This window comes from Pezoporus occidentalis, unplaced genomic scaffold (genome assembly GCF_034315485.1).
Source record: "Pezoporus occidentalis ecotype Australia unplaced genomic scaffold, CSIRO_AGI_Poc_V1 ctg28, whole genome shotgun sequence".
Lineage (NCBI taxonomy): Eukaryota > Metazoa > Chordata > Aves > Psittaciformes > Psittacidae > Pezoporus > Pezoporus occidentalis.
The window spans coordinates 7233804-7248631 of record NW_026914718.1 but is presented as its reverse complement, the minus strand read 5'-3'; the positions used below and the strand labels follow the sequence as shown (position 1 = coordinate 7248631).

Here is a 14828-nt window from a genome sequence, read left to right as displayed (position 1 = left end):
CCCCATAGATTCACTGATGGGTAACAAAACAGCAGGAAGAGTCTTCCAGATTTGACCTGTAGACAGACTTGTTTCTCTTTTGCCAAATTTCATTGCTTATCTTGCTGTTGGTCTGCTAAACTACAAACCAGGCCTTTTAGTAATGTTGAACTTCACGCCCTGACACCTTATCCTACTGTCAGAAGGTCAACTGTGTCAGGAAAGGAAAGAGCTGTGGGAATGTGCTTGTTATGAGGTGGATTCACCACATTTCATTGTGGTAGGGTGGCTTCTTCTCTCTGTGCTTCCAAAGGAGCTGGTGGGGGAGCCCTGCAAGGAAACAGATGATGAACAGCCTTGGGTGAGCTATGGAGGTGGTGAGACTCCAGGACTGAAGGACAGACATTGTTGGGTGCTTTTGTTAATGGATGATTAAGCTCCCACTCACACCTTAAACATGCTAATTATAAAGCTTCTAAATATAGAAGAGGAAAAGTCCCGTTTCCTATTCCAGCCTATGAATAACTAAATATTTGCTTGTGGTAACTGCTTTCTTTAATGACTGTGGTTCTTCTGAAGAAGTAGCTTATGTAAAATGTTCCACTTGAGGCAGTTTCCCTTTTCTGCAGGCAGCTCTGATCCTGTTTACCAATGTCAGCACAAAATCAGGGGTATGGCAGGCAAGCTCTGGTGAGGCTCTCTGCATCAGCTGGAGGAGTTAATGTGCTGGTAGCTTCTCCTCTGCCTCCACCACAGAGTGGGAAGTACAGAGTGTACCTTGGCTGCAGCAGTAGCAAACCTGGCACCTTTGCTTAAAACCACCGTTGCGGGCAGTTTAAGCCAAAAGGCTGAACTTTGCACCAAAGCAGGTGATGTGCAGGAATGCACCCATGTCTGCCAGGCTCTGAGGGTGCTGGGGACAATGGTTTTTGAACCACTGTGGCAGATTCACTTTAGCTATTCTCTGAAGAGTTGTTGCCCTCTTTTTCACTAAGCACATACTGTGTTAGATTCAGGCTTGTGAATTATAAGGTGGTGGTATGAAGGGGAGAGCATGGGCCACCAGGTTTAAGGACTTTAGATCTTCAGAAGTATAGCTGGCTTGCTAAACTGACCTAACCAGCTGTGTGTGCCCTATGAACCTGTTGCAATGGTCAGGCAAAACAAAACACATTAGAGTAAGCTGCTGTCAGTGCTGATTCTGAGCTTTAGCTGGAAAGCTGAGTCACTTCACCATCTCAGCAGGCTAAGGATGTGCTTGTGGCACTTGGCATTCCTGAGCCACAAAGCATTAACTCAGTTAGAAGTGTCACCTCAGGTTGCTAACTGCATGGTAACCCCTGGTGGCCTGATTGCTGCCTGCAGAGACCTTACCAAGGGCAGATATAACCCTTAGTCTCTAGCAGCAGTGTGAGCAGAGCGTGATGCTCATCAACTTTCAGATTTTAGTATAAATTTCCAGGGATGAAGCTAGGCAAAGATCTTCCTATTACTTCTGCAGGACCCACAGTTTTACTCCATATACTGAAAAGATTCCATTAATAGCAAACCCTGTGGAATGAATGTGTTACTTAATGCCCCCAATCCCTCCACCCTCACTCCTCTCCATACCTACTTAGACACATTAACCCCATTGCGCCTCTCAGAAGAATAAGGCCTGAGAATGTCATTACCAAATTCAGACACAGTTTTTGTGTGTTTCTATTAAATTCTCTTCATCTTTGTAATTTCTGGATGCACAGGTAGGGTGGAAGCTTTTTGCAGCAACTCAAAAGTAGTGTTATTTGGGCTCCAGTTATGCCTTACTGCCATAAACTGATGTGCAAAACCTCTAAAGGTGCAACCCGAAGAGCTGAAAATACAATGGAAAAGGGTCTAAAGGAGAAATAGAGGGAAAAAATCAGTTTGCCTGAGGGTGCACTGGAATTAAAGGGCAGAAACACAACCCTGGGAACAGATACTTATCCTTGAAGAAATTGATGGGTATCAAAGCACAGAGAGAAATTTTGCATGTCTATTTATTTCAATGGGAATTGGGTGCCCATATAGCTGTAGCTAGTTAAATCGTATTGATGCTTAAATACCTTCAAAAGTCTGTCCTTATTCTATACTGGGCCAGTATATTTTGCTTTTGCTCTGGGCACATGAAGGATTCCTTCATTCCCAGAAGAGCTGATACTGAAATGGGCTCAACTGTCTTGTTGGTTTCATCTCATTTGAGACAAAAATGTCGTCCCATCCACCACTTTGGTTAGTTTTGGTAGTTAACAAAATACCTATTTTTAGACATCTGACTGGGTTTATTTTCATTAGGTTCCAGCAGACTACTTGTATGAGGACTGACTCACTTCATACTACACTCATGCAGGTGTAATTGCATTTTCAGTGAAGTTATTTCTAGTTTACACTGGTAATACAGGGCCTACCTGGTGTGAGTCACCTGCTAATTCTCTTCAACATGAAAAAAATACCAACTACTTTTTCTAACTTATTTTTTTAATGTAAGCTAAATGTAGGCCTATGAGTAATACATTCCACAGCAGGTACCAGGCAATGAATGGATGTGGCAGTTCTAGCGCGGCTTGTGTGCTGTAGGAAAAGAGCCTGAACTTACACAGATCTGGTGCTACCAACAAGCCTCTTGCAGGCATGAGCCTGCATGTGGGAGGCTGGAACACCACCTCCTGCAGGTCTAATTCCTTCCCTTCTGGGAAAGAGGAATAGCTGGGGTTTGTTCAGAAAATCACGTGTCCCTTGAGCTTGACTGGGAGATGTGTCTGTTTCCAGGTTTATCCCAGAACTAAAGGTAGTTGAGCAGCTAGTTCCTGTCTGTGTAGGCTCCTCCTGGGGAGATGAACCAGGATGGTCTGTCCCACATCTTTTAGAAAATAAACAACTGAACAAAACCCCACAAAAACAAGGCTAGATCCTCTCTCCCTGCTTTCCCCTTGTTAATTCACACATGGCTGCTGATTGCAACCAACCTCTGGTGCTGGCTGAGGTATTAAAAGAGGCACCTTCTAATTTCTTGGTTGCAATGATCTCATTTAAAGAAAGCAGGTGTCAGTGGTGGGTTGTAAGCATAAAGGAGGTGGATGTTGACTGAAGGCTATACTATCATAGAATCGTAGAGTGGTGTGGGCTGGAAGGGACCTTAAAGGCTGGCAGTTCCAACCCCTGCCATGGGCAGGGACACCTTCCACTAGAGCAGGTTGCTCCAAGCACCTGTGTCCAACCTGGCCTTGAACACTGCCAGGGATGGGGCAGCCCCAGCTTCTCTGGGCACCCTGTGCCAGGGCCTCAGCACCCTCACAGGAAGAACTTCTGCCTAAGAGCTCATCTCAATCTCCTGTCTGGCAGTTTAAAGCTGTTGCCCTTGTCCTGTCCTTACCTGCCCTTGTAAAAAGTCCCTTTCTGCCTTTCTTGTAGGCCCTTTTAGTTATTGGCAGACTATGTTATCAGCTCCTTCTTTTTGTAACATTGGTGAGTAGCATTGTTAGACCTTGGTTTTGAAGTGCTGGAAGTTCAGGTGTGCAGGGATTTTTGCTGCTGGATATCAGAATCTGCTAGTGGTGTTCTTTCTGAAGCAAGTGCATGCATTAGTGATACTGAATTTACAAACAAGGGTAGCTTTAGTTATATACTCTTCAACTGTAACATGCAAATTCAGTGCTTATAAATGCAGTCACTTGGTACATGTAAACCTCAACTGTAATTGAAGGGCAGGTGTGGAAACAATAAACTACAGCAATAAAGAATGTATATATGGATTTAAAAACAACTGTGACCAGGCAAACGCTTTTTTTGCTGGTAGTCATCTGTGATAGTATACAGTTTTCTAATGCAGTAAAAATATTGTTGAGTAAAAAGAGGGGTAACAGATCAGAAAAGTGTCATTATTACTGCAATGCAAAAGGTACCCTAAGGCTTAGCCACCTCTTTAAGATATACAAGGAAATTCGGGTGATGGGGAGTTAATGAATGGTATCTTTGCTCAAATGTGAAGTTTGTCTGAAAGAAAAGCACTGCATAAGATTACATGAAAGTCACTAACCAATATAGGGAAAATAGTTCTGGCAGTGCTGGAATACACCAGCTGAGTCTTTCAAGGGAAAGAATTAACTTGTTAATAATAATAATAATAGTAATAATAATAATCTTGATACTGCTGTGAACATTCACTCTTTTACTCCTTTGCGTCTATTCAAGCTTAAGTAATTCTTCCCACAGTAAAGTGTAAATGAAATATTTCTAAATCATTTTAAAGTAAATATTTAGGACTTTTATGATTCTGGGTCTGCCTTAGCCACAGTTTTCCATATTCAGTAGTATGAGAGCAGCACTTGATGCTATAAAGCAGCACACCCATTCTAACAGTATTACCTACACATTAAAAAGGTGAGGAATGTCTCTATGGCTAAACAACAGGGTGTTGGTCTTGCACCCTTCATCACAGTTGACACTGAGACTTGTTCCCATTACTGCTTGGGAAGCTTAGAGATCATTAGTGTTATTTTAAAACATAAAAAGCAGAGCTGAGTTCAAATGCAATCAATGCCCTGTTTTGCCAGGCACTGTGTGAAGCTGCTGGAAAAGGCTGTTGTAGGATGAGGAGCTCATAGAGAACATACAGTGCTGATACACCTCTGTATAGCCACGGAGGTAGCCATGCAGAAGGGCTCATGGTTATTGCTTTACTCTTAGCATTGGCAGCTTGTGCCACTGCCTGCTGTAGAAGACAGTCCACTGTGCTAAGCGCATTAAGAGGTTGAGGAGAAGAGGTGCTGTCAGTGTGCTTGTCCACTCTTGCCATTCCTGTTCCTGGGCTCAGGTCAGTTAGGTCCCAGGGTATGTGCAATTAAGTGAACCTCTGTGGTGTGGTATCTGGGATTTGGTGGAGTAAAGGACTTGCTAAGATCTAGGCTTCCTTCTTAGAGCAAGGCTGCTGTGAAACTGCTGGGGCTTTCCACTAAGTGACCACAGCCAAGGTGGAGGGGTGGTACTGTGATGCACCCAACCATCATAGGGGGCTCTCCACAGGTAAGGCCACACTTATCGGCTGGATGGAGACATAGAAACTACTTTACTACTAGTAAGTACAAGTAAGTTTCTGTCACTTGGGCTTCCTGTTAAGTCATTTAGAGTAGTAACTCATTCTTTCCTAGCTGCAGCAACCCTCTCTTACAAGAAAAGGCAAGATGCACATGCAGGCAGGCAAACACCTTTTTCTATTGAAGTTAGTGGCAACCACCACTGAGGTTAGCAGAAGGGTTCGGCTGCATCACATTTGGGGCATTCTCATGGCAGAAGTGACTTCATGTAATAGCTCTTGATTTCTGATCCTCTCCTTTTCCCCTCCTCACCAGTAGAGTGTTCTTATCTCAGTTGTATTTTGTTCTTTTCCTGCAGGAGAAAATACAAGAAAACATCACAGAGGTAAGAGTAAATCGCAGAGGACTGGAAGCTGTTTGTGAGTCATCTGTCTCTTTTTGTTAGGGGGTTTGAAGGAGGATTTTCCTATTACCAGATTGGTTTTGTTCCCAGGGAAATGCCCTTGTACTGATTGTTGCCCCCTCTGAAGGTCCATGTTACACTGCTCTTCCTTCAGACCCCCTCTGCTGCTAGCATTATTTGTTCCTTCAGATCCCCACTGCCATTAGCAGTATTTTTCCCTGAGTAAGGACAGAAATATTTATCCTTGAAGGTATCAAGCCCTAAGAAACGTCACTCTGTTCCTTCTACAAGTTCTGCTGGTTCTAACTCCTATCGCTTACTCATGCTGTAATAACAAAATGGATTGTGGGCTTGTAGTGTTGCTAATGATCTGTGCCTTTGCAGGAGACTGAAGGAAAACACGGACCCTGTTGATAAACAGGCCCTATTACAGCTACCCGATCTAGTTATCGTACTGTCTCCTTGCAGGAGAGAGGACCAATGGGGGGCTTTGACAGATTCATTTCTCTTTCTTTGGGGCCCTTGTATTTGGTTGCTTCAGAGCCCACACTTTGCAAGACAAAGTTTTTTGGTGCTGAGCTGACTCCTTCTTCCCTGCATGGGGAGTATTAATTGGTGACTTAATCTCGTGACGTGCTGAGCATCTTTAGTTCATGTTGACTTTAACTGGATTTGAGACTCCTACAGAGTGCTTCCTAAAGACTAAACCCTGCAGCTCTGCTGAGTATGCCCTTTAATGTTATGTGATGATGGAGAGAGCTGGCAGATAAGCCCGCGTGGTGATGTGATGGGCTAAGACATCACAGCCACCCCTCCTGTTTGCTATCATGCTACGCTGAAGATGATCACTCCACTGCAGCACTGGCTGGATGGGCTGCGTGTGTGCTTGTGTGTCACAGCTGCTAGACACTGAAGTGCAGTGGCTTGAATCATGTTGAGGTATGACAATTTAGTGGGAAATACTGATTTGGAGGTTTCTGTGCTGAGCTGCATGGTGGGCATTGTGCAGTGTGAGCACAAGAACAGGGAGAAGGTAAATATGCTCCCAATTGTTTTCCTGAATGTGGGGCTGACACTAGTCCTGTTTGCAGCTTTACTTTTCTCCCTGTTTCCCTTTCTGCTGCCATGATTGCTAATTAATTATGAGCATGTATCTGAGCAGAGGTCTTGAGTTGCTGTGAGAGGATTTGTTCTGGGGTTAAGATAATTTCCAGGAGCAGTGACTGCGCTTTGTGTGTATCCCCTCAGCACTGTTTGCAATGTCCTCGGTAGTGTGTCTTATTTTTGGGTGTGTTTTCTATGTACATAACCATGGCATCAAAGAGGTTTGTGTTCAGCATCTCTACAGGAGACTTTCTGTAAGCCTTGGAAGAGAGATGAAGTATGTTTAAAGCTCCTACAAGCTCAGTACACAGTTCTATTAATGACATACAGAGAATTGAGTATGCCAGACTGTTTAAACATACCATTACAGGGTTATGTTTTTTGCCTTGCTAACCTTGCTTTGTTCTTGATAACCATGCTTAGCGGGCACCTGCTGCTGGCTGGAGTGCTGTGCAGCTCAGCGGGGTAGCTGCTGTGGTTGGGAATCATAATTTCCCAGCACCTAGGGCAAATTAGCTGAGTAGTGCGCTTCTGACTTGAATTTACCACCTGCTGTGTCATTAAGGTATGGTACTAAAACGGAAATTGCACATGCTGCCATCCGATGCTGAAGTGTAACATCCGGGAAAAGGAAGCAATAGGATGGTTGTTCATTTAAAGGTTGGTTTTAAGTAGAATCTCTGTTGAGTTGGTAGTTCCAGCAATGAACATAAACTGATGACTTGTCTCAGGTCTTCACTTTCTTTTCCCATATTCATTTGCTGTGGACTTTTCTTTCCTTCATTATGTTTTTTTAAAACGATTTTGGTGGTTCTGATGTCGCTGGGCTCTGGAGGGTGGCTGACAGCTGAACTGGAGCATTCTTAATAGAACTATAGAACGGTTTGGGTTGGAAAGGACCTCAGAGCTCATCTAGTTCCAACCCCCTGCCATGGGCAGGGACACCTTCCACTAGAGCAGGTTGCTCCAAGCCCCGTCCAACCTGGCCTTGAACGCTGCCAGGGGTGGGGCAGCCACAGCTTCTCTGGGCACCCTGTGCCAGGGCCTCAGCACCCTCATAGGGAAGAACTTCTGCCTAAGAGCTCATCTCAATCTCCCCTCTGTCAGGTTAAAGCCATTCCCCTTGTCCTGTCCCTACAGGCCCTTGTCCAAAGCCTCTCTCCAAGTTTCTTGTAGCCCCTTTAGGCACTGGAGCTGCTCTAAGGTCTCCCCTTAAAGAGCCTTCTTTTCTCCAGACTGAACCAGCCCAGCTCTCTCAGCCTGGCTCCAGAGCAAAGCTGCTCCAGCCGTTGGGGCATCTTTGTCTTCCACTTGCTTTTTCATCTTCTTCCTTTTGTTTCTCTTTGGGGAGTGTTACCACATAGGAATGCTGAGGTGATAGTAAGCAGCACTTAGCTATGAAGAAGGAGACACTGCTGTCCTCTGTACTTTGCAGTGTAAAGAAACAGGTTCCCCTGTGTGCAGACCTGTTGGGAATGAAGATGAGCTACGTGCAAGAAAATGTGGGGTGATAGAGTCTGAGCAAAATTTGAGCCATTCTAAAATTGCAAATAGAAGTGATAGACGCTGACTTTTGCCTTGATCATCCTGTTAACTGAGTTGACTTAAATGCTTTTGTAACAATAATATATTGATATGATTTTTCTCATAAACTTGGAAGTTTCACAGCTGTCTAGACAACCCTAATTTCATTAGACCCAACCTAGTAATTGCATCTGAACCGCTGAACTGTGATGTAGATTAATCACAGCAATACCAGAGAAGCAGGATATTTAATCAGAAGTCGGGTCATCTATCATTCTCCCATCTAGTTCCCTTTGGGTAAGTGAGTAGTAGGTATAAGCTTATTAAATAGTGACTGGAGGGGTAGTCAGCAAGGGGGAGAACTAGACAGGAAGCCAAAGCTCTCTTGAACTGTCAGGTCCTGGGTTGGGTTTGCTTTTTCTGGAGCACCTGAGACCTCGGTCATGTTTGATTTGTCTGCCGAGAGTCCCAGTTATCCTGAAGGCAGCCAGCTGTTGGCTGCCCGTGGTTTCCTTCAGCTCCCTGGGATATTGAAAGGGAAATGAGCTTTTCAAGTAGCTCATGGCAATCCTCTCCTAGATTAGATTTGTGCTTGGGTGACATTCATATAGTGCAGGTAGTTCTGCACTTCTAAGGACTCAATGAAGGCCTGTTTATCTTCTCAAAATCTGTCAGATATATAATCTGTGTTAGTTTACATGGCTATGAACCATAGCCTTGCATTTTTACTCTGCCAGTAACAGAATTGCATGTGTTGCTGATTTGGTTTAGCTATTTGTTGGTTGATTGTATTGTTTAATTTTCTACTAAGGTGCGAATTCTTTTACAGTGAGCTCATTTTAGATAAAAGTCAAGTAAAAAGAGTCCTGATATTTTATCCATCCATCATGGATGGGTGGATGTTTTTCCCTGAGTACCTGCTACTGCTTTCCTGAAGGACAAAGTAGAAAAGGAAATATAACTGATGTGCCCTTGGAATATGGCTGTGACCCTAAAGGAAGCATCCTAAAGGGCCCTGCAAAATACTAATGTCATTTCTTTAAAAAGGATTGTACTCAAATTAAAAAAGGTTGATATACAAATCACATGGCTGGAACATCAAGCCTTCCCTCATCTTCATAAGGTTTTGTTGTTTCTCCTTCTGATGATCAGGCAGGAATGTCATGAGCAGAGATCTTCTTTTCCATCCCTCTCCCATGCTTTCCTGTACTTTCTCGTCTATATCTGTGTTTCTTAATTCCAGTTGCTCCAGCATTTAGTTAACATACTCTTGGAGGAAAATGTGAACATGTTCTTCCATTAAGAAATGAATAAAAGGATTATGTATTTATGCTCATGTATAGTACAAGAGGTGAAACCATAAGTGCACAGTGTTGCATGCAAAATAAGTGGGAAAATGATTCCCCCCCCCCGCTTTAGTTGATAGTCATCCTCAGTGTTACTCATGTTTATACCTCTTTATATTACAATAATCGACTGCATCTTTTGCATTATTTCAAAATACAGGCAAGTGTATCACTTCAAAAGTCTCATTCTAGGTAATCTTTAAGTTAGGCATTTACTCAGGACCAGATCCTGTGAGGAAAACTGTGCTGGGATTATTCTTGTCCTTTAGTGCTATTAGGATACACTAAAGAGATCATCGCTGGAATGAAGCATCAGTGCTCTCTCAAAGCTGATTCTCTGTGTAAAGGCATTAGATACAGTGGAAGTTATCCCTCCCAGTGATAGAGTAACACAGATTGAAGGGGACCTCTGGAGGTCAAATCATCTCTTCCAGCTCTTGGTGCTTGAGGACATCACTGTGGCCCTGATTGACTCTTGGCATTCCTCAACTTACTTCATTTGACAATATGCTTAGTCCTTAGTTCTGATACCATTTTATTTCCACAGCTTATCTATTGACCTTGCAAGGTTATCTTAATTACAAATGATAAAAATACCCCTAATTCCTTAAGCTGTGCAAGTAATTATAATATTGCTTAGCTCAAGGTTTTATATAGATATATACATACATATAGTATCAGTGATGTGCACACACAATGCAGGACTTCATGTGTCCAAATTCTTTGTAAATTCTTTTGGGTGCTGAGACTTCCCTGGCTCCCTGTTACTTCAGTAGGACTTCTTAAAACTCTCCATTTCAGGGAAACTGGTGTTAAATTTTCAATTCAAGGCTGCTGGTCATTATGCAAAAAGAGATATGACTTATTTCTATAATATTACAAGTGAAGCTGGTTCTGTTAAATTTAATAAACACTTAATTTCAGTAGAAAGGTATTAATTTGTTGAGTGCTCTATATTCATTGCACTGCAGAGTCATAGGTGCTTTGGGAAAAAATGGAACGTGGTCATGTAAGTAAAGCTTATAATTAATCTGCATGTGAAGGGGGCGAATCAAAATGACACTGGTAACCTTAATTTGGTATTTCCTGGCTTTCTGGGTGCAACTTGAGTGATCTTCTAATGCAGGTTAAGTGCAGTCAGATACTGGCAGCATTACACAGCTCTGCAAAGGGGGGTGTAGGTCAAGTGGACAAATTTGAGTGGAGTTTGTGCTTTAACTCATGGAGGGAGTTTATATTACTTGGCTGTGTGTAGGGAACCTTCATGCTGAGAGGAGAGGAGGTAGCCTACCTCTAGAAGATCCCAGCTTTTGTTCTCCTGACACTTTCTGTAAGTGGAAAAAACACTGAAACACTGAAAGTAATGTACGCTTTTACATACCCTCCTGCTTTCCGTCCTTCTCCTTTCCTCTGTTTTAGACAGCTGGAAGATGCAATGAGATTGGGCTCCAGACAGATACACACATTTTTGTATTGTTTTTTCCCTGCTTTGAAATCTTTCTTAGTTTTTCTACTCTAACCGGAGGCAACCATTCCTTAAGGTGATGGCTCTGGAAGAGGAGGCTATGAATTTTGAATCCCTGTCATGAGTAATGGGACTTCTTTATCCAGAGCAGGAGCAACTACAAAATAATTATGAAGCATGATTAAATAGTGACCAAATCTTTCTTATATATTCCATTATTATGTATTTTATAGATATATATATGATATCAAATCTTTCAGTATATTCCTGTTATTTTACTAAAATTAATTTTTTTCCATATCTTATATAATGCTGAATAATTATCTGTAAATACAAGTCTTTAATTATTAATGACTAATATTGACTATATTGAGCATAATTTTGCAGCTGATTTACAATATCTAAAATATTACTGGTTGTGCAAAATTTGTTGTAACAGTAACACATCTTGCTTGATAAGGAATGGACTCTGCCAGATTTGGAAATGAAACAAGAAGCTTCTGCTACTCATACTGTGATGGCAAGTGTTCTTATCTATTAAAAGAAAGTTATGTTCAAGTTTTTCCTAAAACTGTTAATGTTTAGGTGAAATTCAGCCATAAACTTCAGTATCTTTTCAGCAGAACTGGTAACGCATTCCTTCTTTTGATTTGGTCCTCTCTCTACATGACGCTGGTGTTCAAAGTGGAATTGTGGTGTCTTCTAGATTCAGATTTTCTGGATAGTGTTTGTGTCTATTTGTTGCAAGATATTTGTAGTCCCTCGATTTGCAGGCTTTGCTCCCTTTTTGCTAGGATAGGATCAGTGTAAGATGAAAATGATGTTGAAAAGTCATAGTCTTTAATGATGATAAACTGCTATCAAATGTTTGGTATCAGATGTTCAAACCAAAATGACTTTGCACAGTACAGATGTTTTCTATTTTAAATTTCTAGGTGCCTGGTTCAAGTCTTGGGGAGAGGCAGAGCAGAAGCAGTCTTGTGCCTTCTGCTACTTTTCTAGGCTTTGTTATGCAAAGTTGTGTGCAAGAGAGATGCTGGAAAACAGGTTTGCACTGACTGTACACCTGGGTGATTAACACTCCTAAAATAGGTGATATAGATTAGATACACTAGGGCCTTATGATAGTTTGGCACTTCTGTTTGCACCGACTGGAAGCAAGCAAAATAATGCATATATGAATCTGGAAAGCTGCATGGGGAAGAATAAATCCAGTCTCCAGACACCTTCCCATTGGGTCACTTTAGCTTCTTTCAGGGGTGTCCAATCTTCTCAGTGACTTATTTTTAGCTAAATTGAAGTGACTTGCTTTTTTGCTTATAATTCTGCTTGTGGGTGCACAGGTACCAACCAGTAAGTGTTCATTTCCATTTGAGTTAACCTGAGATCCTTTACTGAAGCATGTTTAGAGAATTAGATTAGGATTTGGTGAGGGGATGTAGCAGGGAGTTCTTCTCCCCTGATGTACACATAATTTGTATATGAAGGATAATAAAAATTAATGAAGAATTTAGTTAAGCCCTATATTATTGCCTATGAGACATGTTCTTCCTGTAAAATATTATTGATTTTCTGGTTTTGTTTCACCCTTGAGAAGCAAATTACTTGGGTCTGATGCATGCAACACAGTGAAACTTCCTTAGTGACAATCACATTAACTTTGATGGTCATGTTGGTAACATAAGAGCAACTCACGCAGTCTTCTATAGATAATCAAACTGTTCATTTCCCAAGTCTGCATGAAAATGCTTTATGCTGCTAGTAAGGGGCCTTCTTTTGTTGGAGCTCTATAGAACTTCTTTTTTTTTGTCCTTTTCTTCTTATTTGCGCTGCAGTTTCTTGATAATCTCTCAATGTTCATGGAAGAACTGCATAAGTATCTGGGAAAAAATCATGTTCTATTTCTTGAAAATAACTGCTAACACAAATGCTAAGACATCTGTCTCCAGTCCTGCTTTCCCCAGCTGCCATTTCCTGTTCCTCTGTTCATTTCATCCCTCTTTCCTAGCTGTATGTGATTTTTGTCTAATCTACAACATAAGGATTTAGTCTTGAGACTCTGTATCGCACTGGTCTTCCACTAACACACACTACACTCAAAATCACAGAATCTTATCTGTTTCCTCCTTATCTGTTTTCTGAATCTTATTCCTCCAAGGGAAACCTCAAGAAACAAGTGGGAAACTCAGATTTGGGATCCCACTGCCACTTGCTGCTCTTAGGCTGTATCACTCTACTCTTCAGTTGCGTATCCAAAAGTTCCTGGGGAGTAAAACATCATGAGAAGGAAGAAAGCAAAATAATCTAAATGGATTGTTCTTCTTTAACTGAATAATGCTAAATTGCATCTGGTCAAACCAATAATCCCAACAGCTGCTAATGACTTGACCCCTTGGAGCCAGCACTTCAAGTAGTGGATAGGTATTCCATTGATTTTTCCCATCAAGCATTTATAATGTATGAGCTGGAACAACTTCCAGGCAATTTTCAGCAAGCTGGGTAATTACAAAAACCTGGTCATTTGAATTACCCTAAGATGCAGCATTTCCATGACTAATTCAGAACTCCTATGTCTTAGCTGCGACTCAAATTCAATTTGAATTGATAATGAGTTGTTTTAATCCCTCTCTTTGATTTGGTGGTCAGACCAAAGGGCAATGTTTGAGGAGAGTGTGAGGAGGACAGAGGGGGAAAGACAAAAATGGTTAGTGACTGCCATGATTTTGGCAGTTAATGTGGGAATGAGCTTTTATTTGGGGACCTCCTCTGGGGGAGGGCGATATAAGTGAAGTCCTGTATAAGTTTCTAGCCTTCAGAATCTCTCATTTCCTAAATGTGTGTCTCCCTTGCAAATGATGAAGAGGGAATCCTGAGGCATTTTGTTAAACATCTATCAAATGCAACAGATGAGGCATCCTTGCTGAGATAATGTGCCCCAGAGAGAGTCAGCTATCTACTGGCAATGTGACTTGTTCTCAGGAGAGATTTCTCACTTTCAGTGTGGATTACACCAGAGCCACTGACAAGTCTTACTGATGCTAGAAACCCTTTTTCTTCATTGCCACATCTCTCTGATTTCTGCTGATTAAGCTCTGTGTTTCCTTTAGCACATCCTCAGCAGACTCTCCAAGTATTATGACTAGTTCTCCCTCACCCCCAACAAATGTATTTTGTTTGCGGTGTTGTCCTGCCTATTTTGGGATGGCATTTAACTTTTAATTCAGTGACAGGTGAAGAAGTCCTCCAGATCTTTATGCCATATCTACATGGATGTTGCACTCTCTCTGGGCCAAGGGATTCATCACACATTAAGGTGAAAATATCCGCAAGAGTCTGTTGTGAAAACCTTGGCAGATCTTTGCTAAGGGCCATGCCATCTCCCCAGGCACAGTGCGGCAGGGCTAGTAATGTATTTTGGCAGGCAGGCTTCTGAGTGTTAACATCAAAAATGGAAATTAAGCCTTAAGTAGAAGGAAAGGACTTGGGCTTCCTTTGTGCATGCATTAGTTTAAAAAGGAACCACACATTAATACCCTTTATACACGTTTCAATGAGCACCACCACAGAGAAGATTAAGAAGCAATTTACTCTAGTTTTTTGGCTGGTGCATCTCCTTCCCTCAATCCCGTGCATCTCCTTCCCTCAATCTCATCCATCTACTGATGCACTGGAAGAGATGCAGATGCTGTTACAGAATCTCATGTGTATTTTTCCAAGGTTTGAGTTAAAGTTATGCCCCAGTGGATGACGATGTTAAACTGTCATCATGCAGCAGAACAATTGTTCTCCTGCTAGGGAGCAGGTTTGTGTAGAAACATCCAGTTGTTACCTACTTACCTGCAAATACTGTGCTTCACAAGGGCTTTGTAAAGTATCTGAGGTGTTTATATTGTGGGTTTGTTTGACTGTGTTCAGAGATACTAACATGCCTGATTGTGTGGATGTATGAGTGGGTA

The 14828-nt window shown here is 42.0% G+C and overlaps 1 protein-coding gene across 7 annotated transcripts in view; it reads left to right on the top strand.

The window, feature by feature from the left end:
- PDE1C (phosphodiesterase 1C) overlaps positions 1 to 14828 on the top strand; it is a 278378-nt gene that overhangs the window by 114142 nt on the left and 149408 nt on the right. For 3 of the 7 annotated variants that reach the window (XM_062625496.1, XM_062625495.1, XM_062625497.1), the window contains one exon: positions 5389 to 5415. The exons of the other annotated variants lie outside the window; for them this stretch is intronic. In XM_062625496.1, coding sequence (XP_062481480.1) covers positions 5389 to 5415 — 27 coding nt within the window. The remainder of the gene's footprint in view (positions 1 to 5388; positions 5416 to 14828) is intronic. 7 annotated transcript variants of the gene reach the window in all.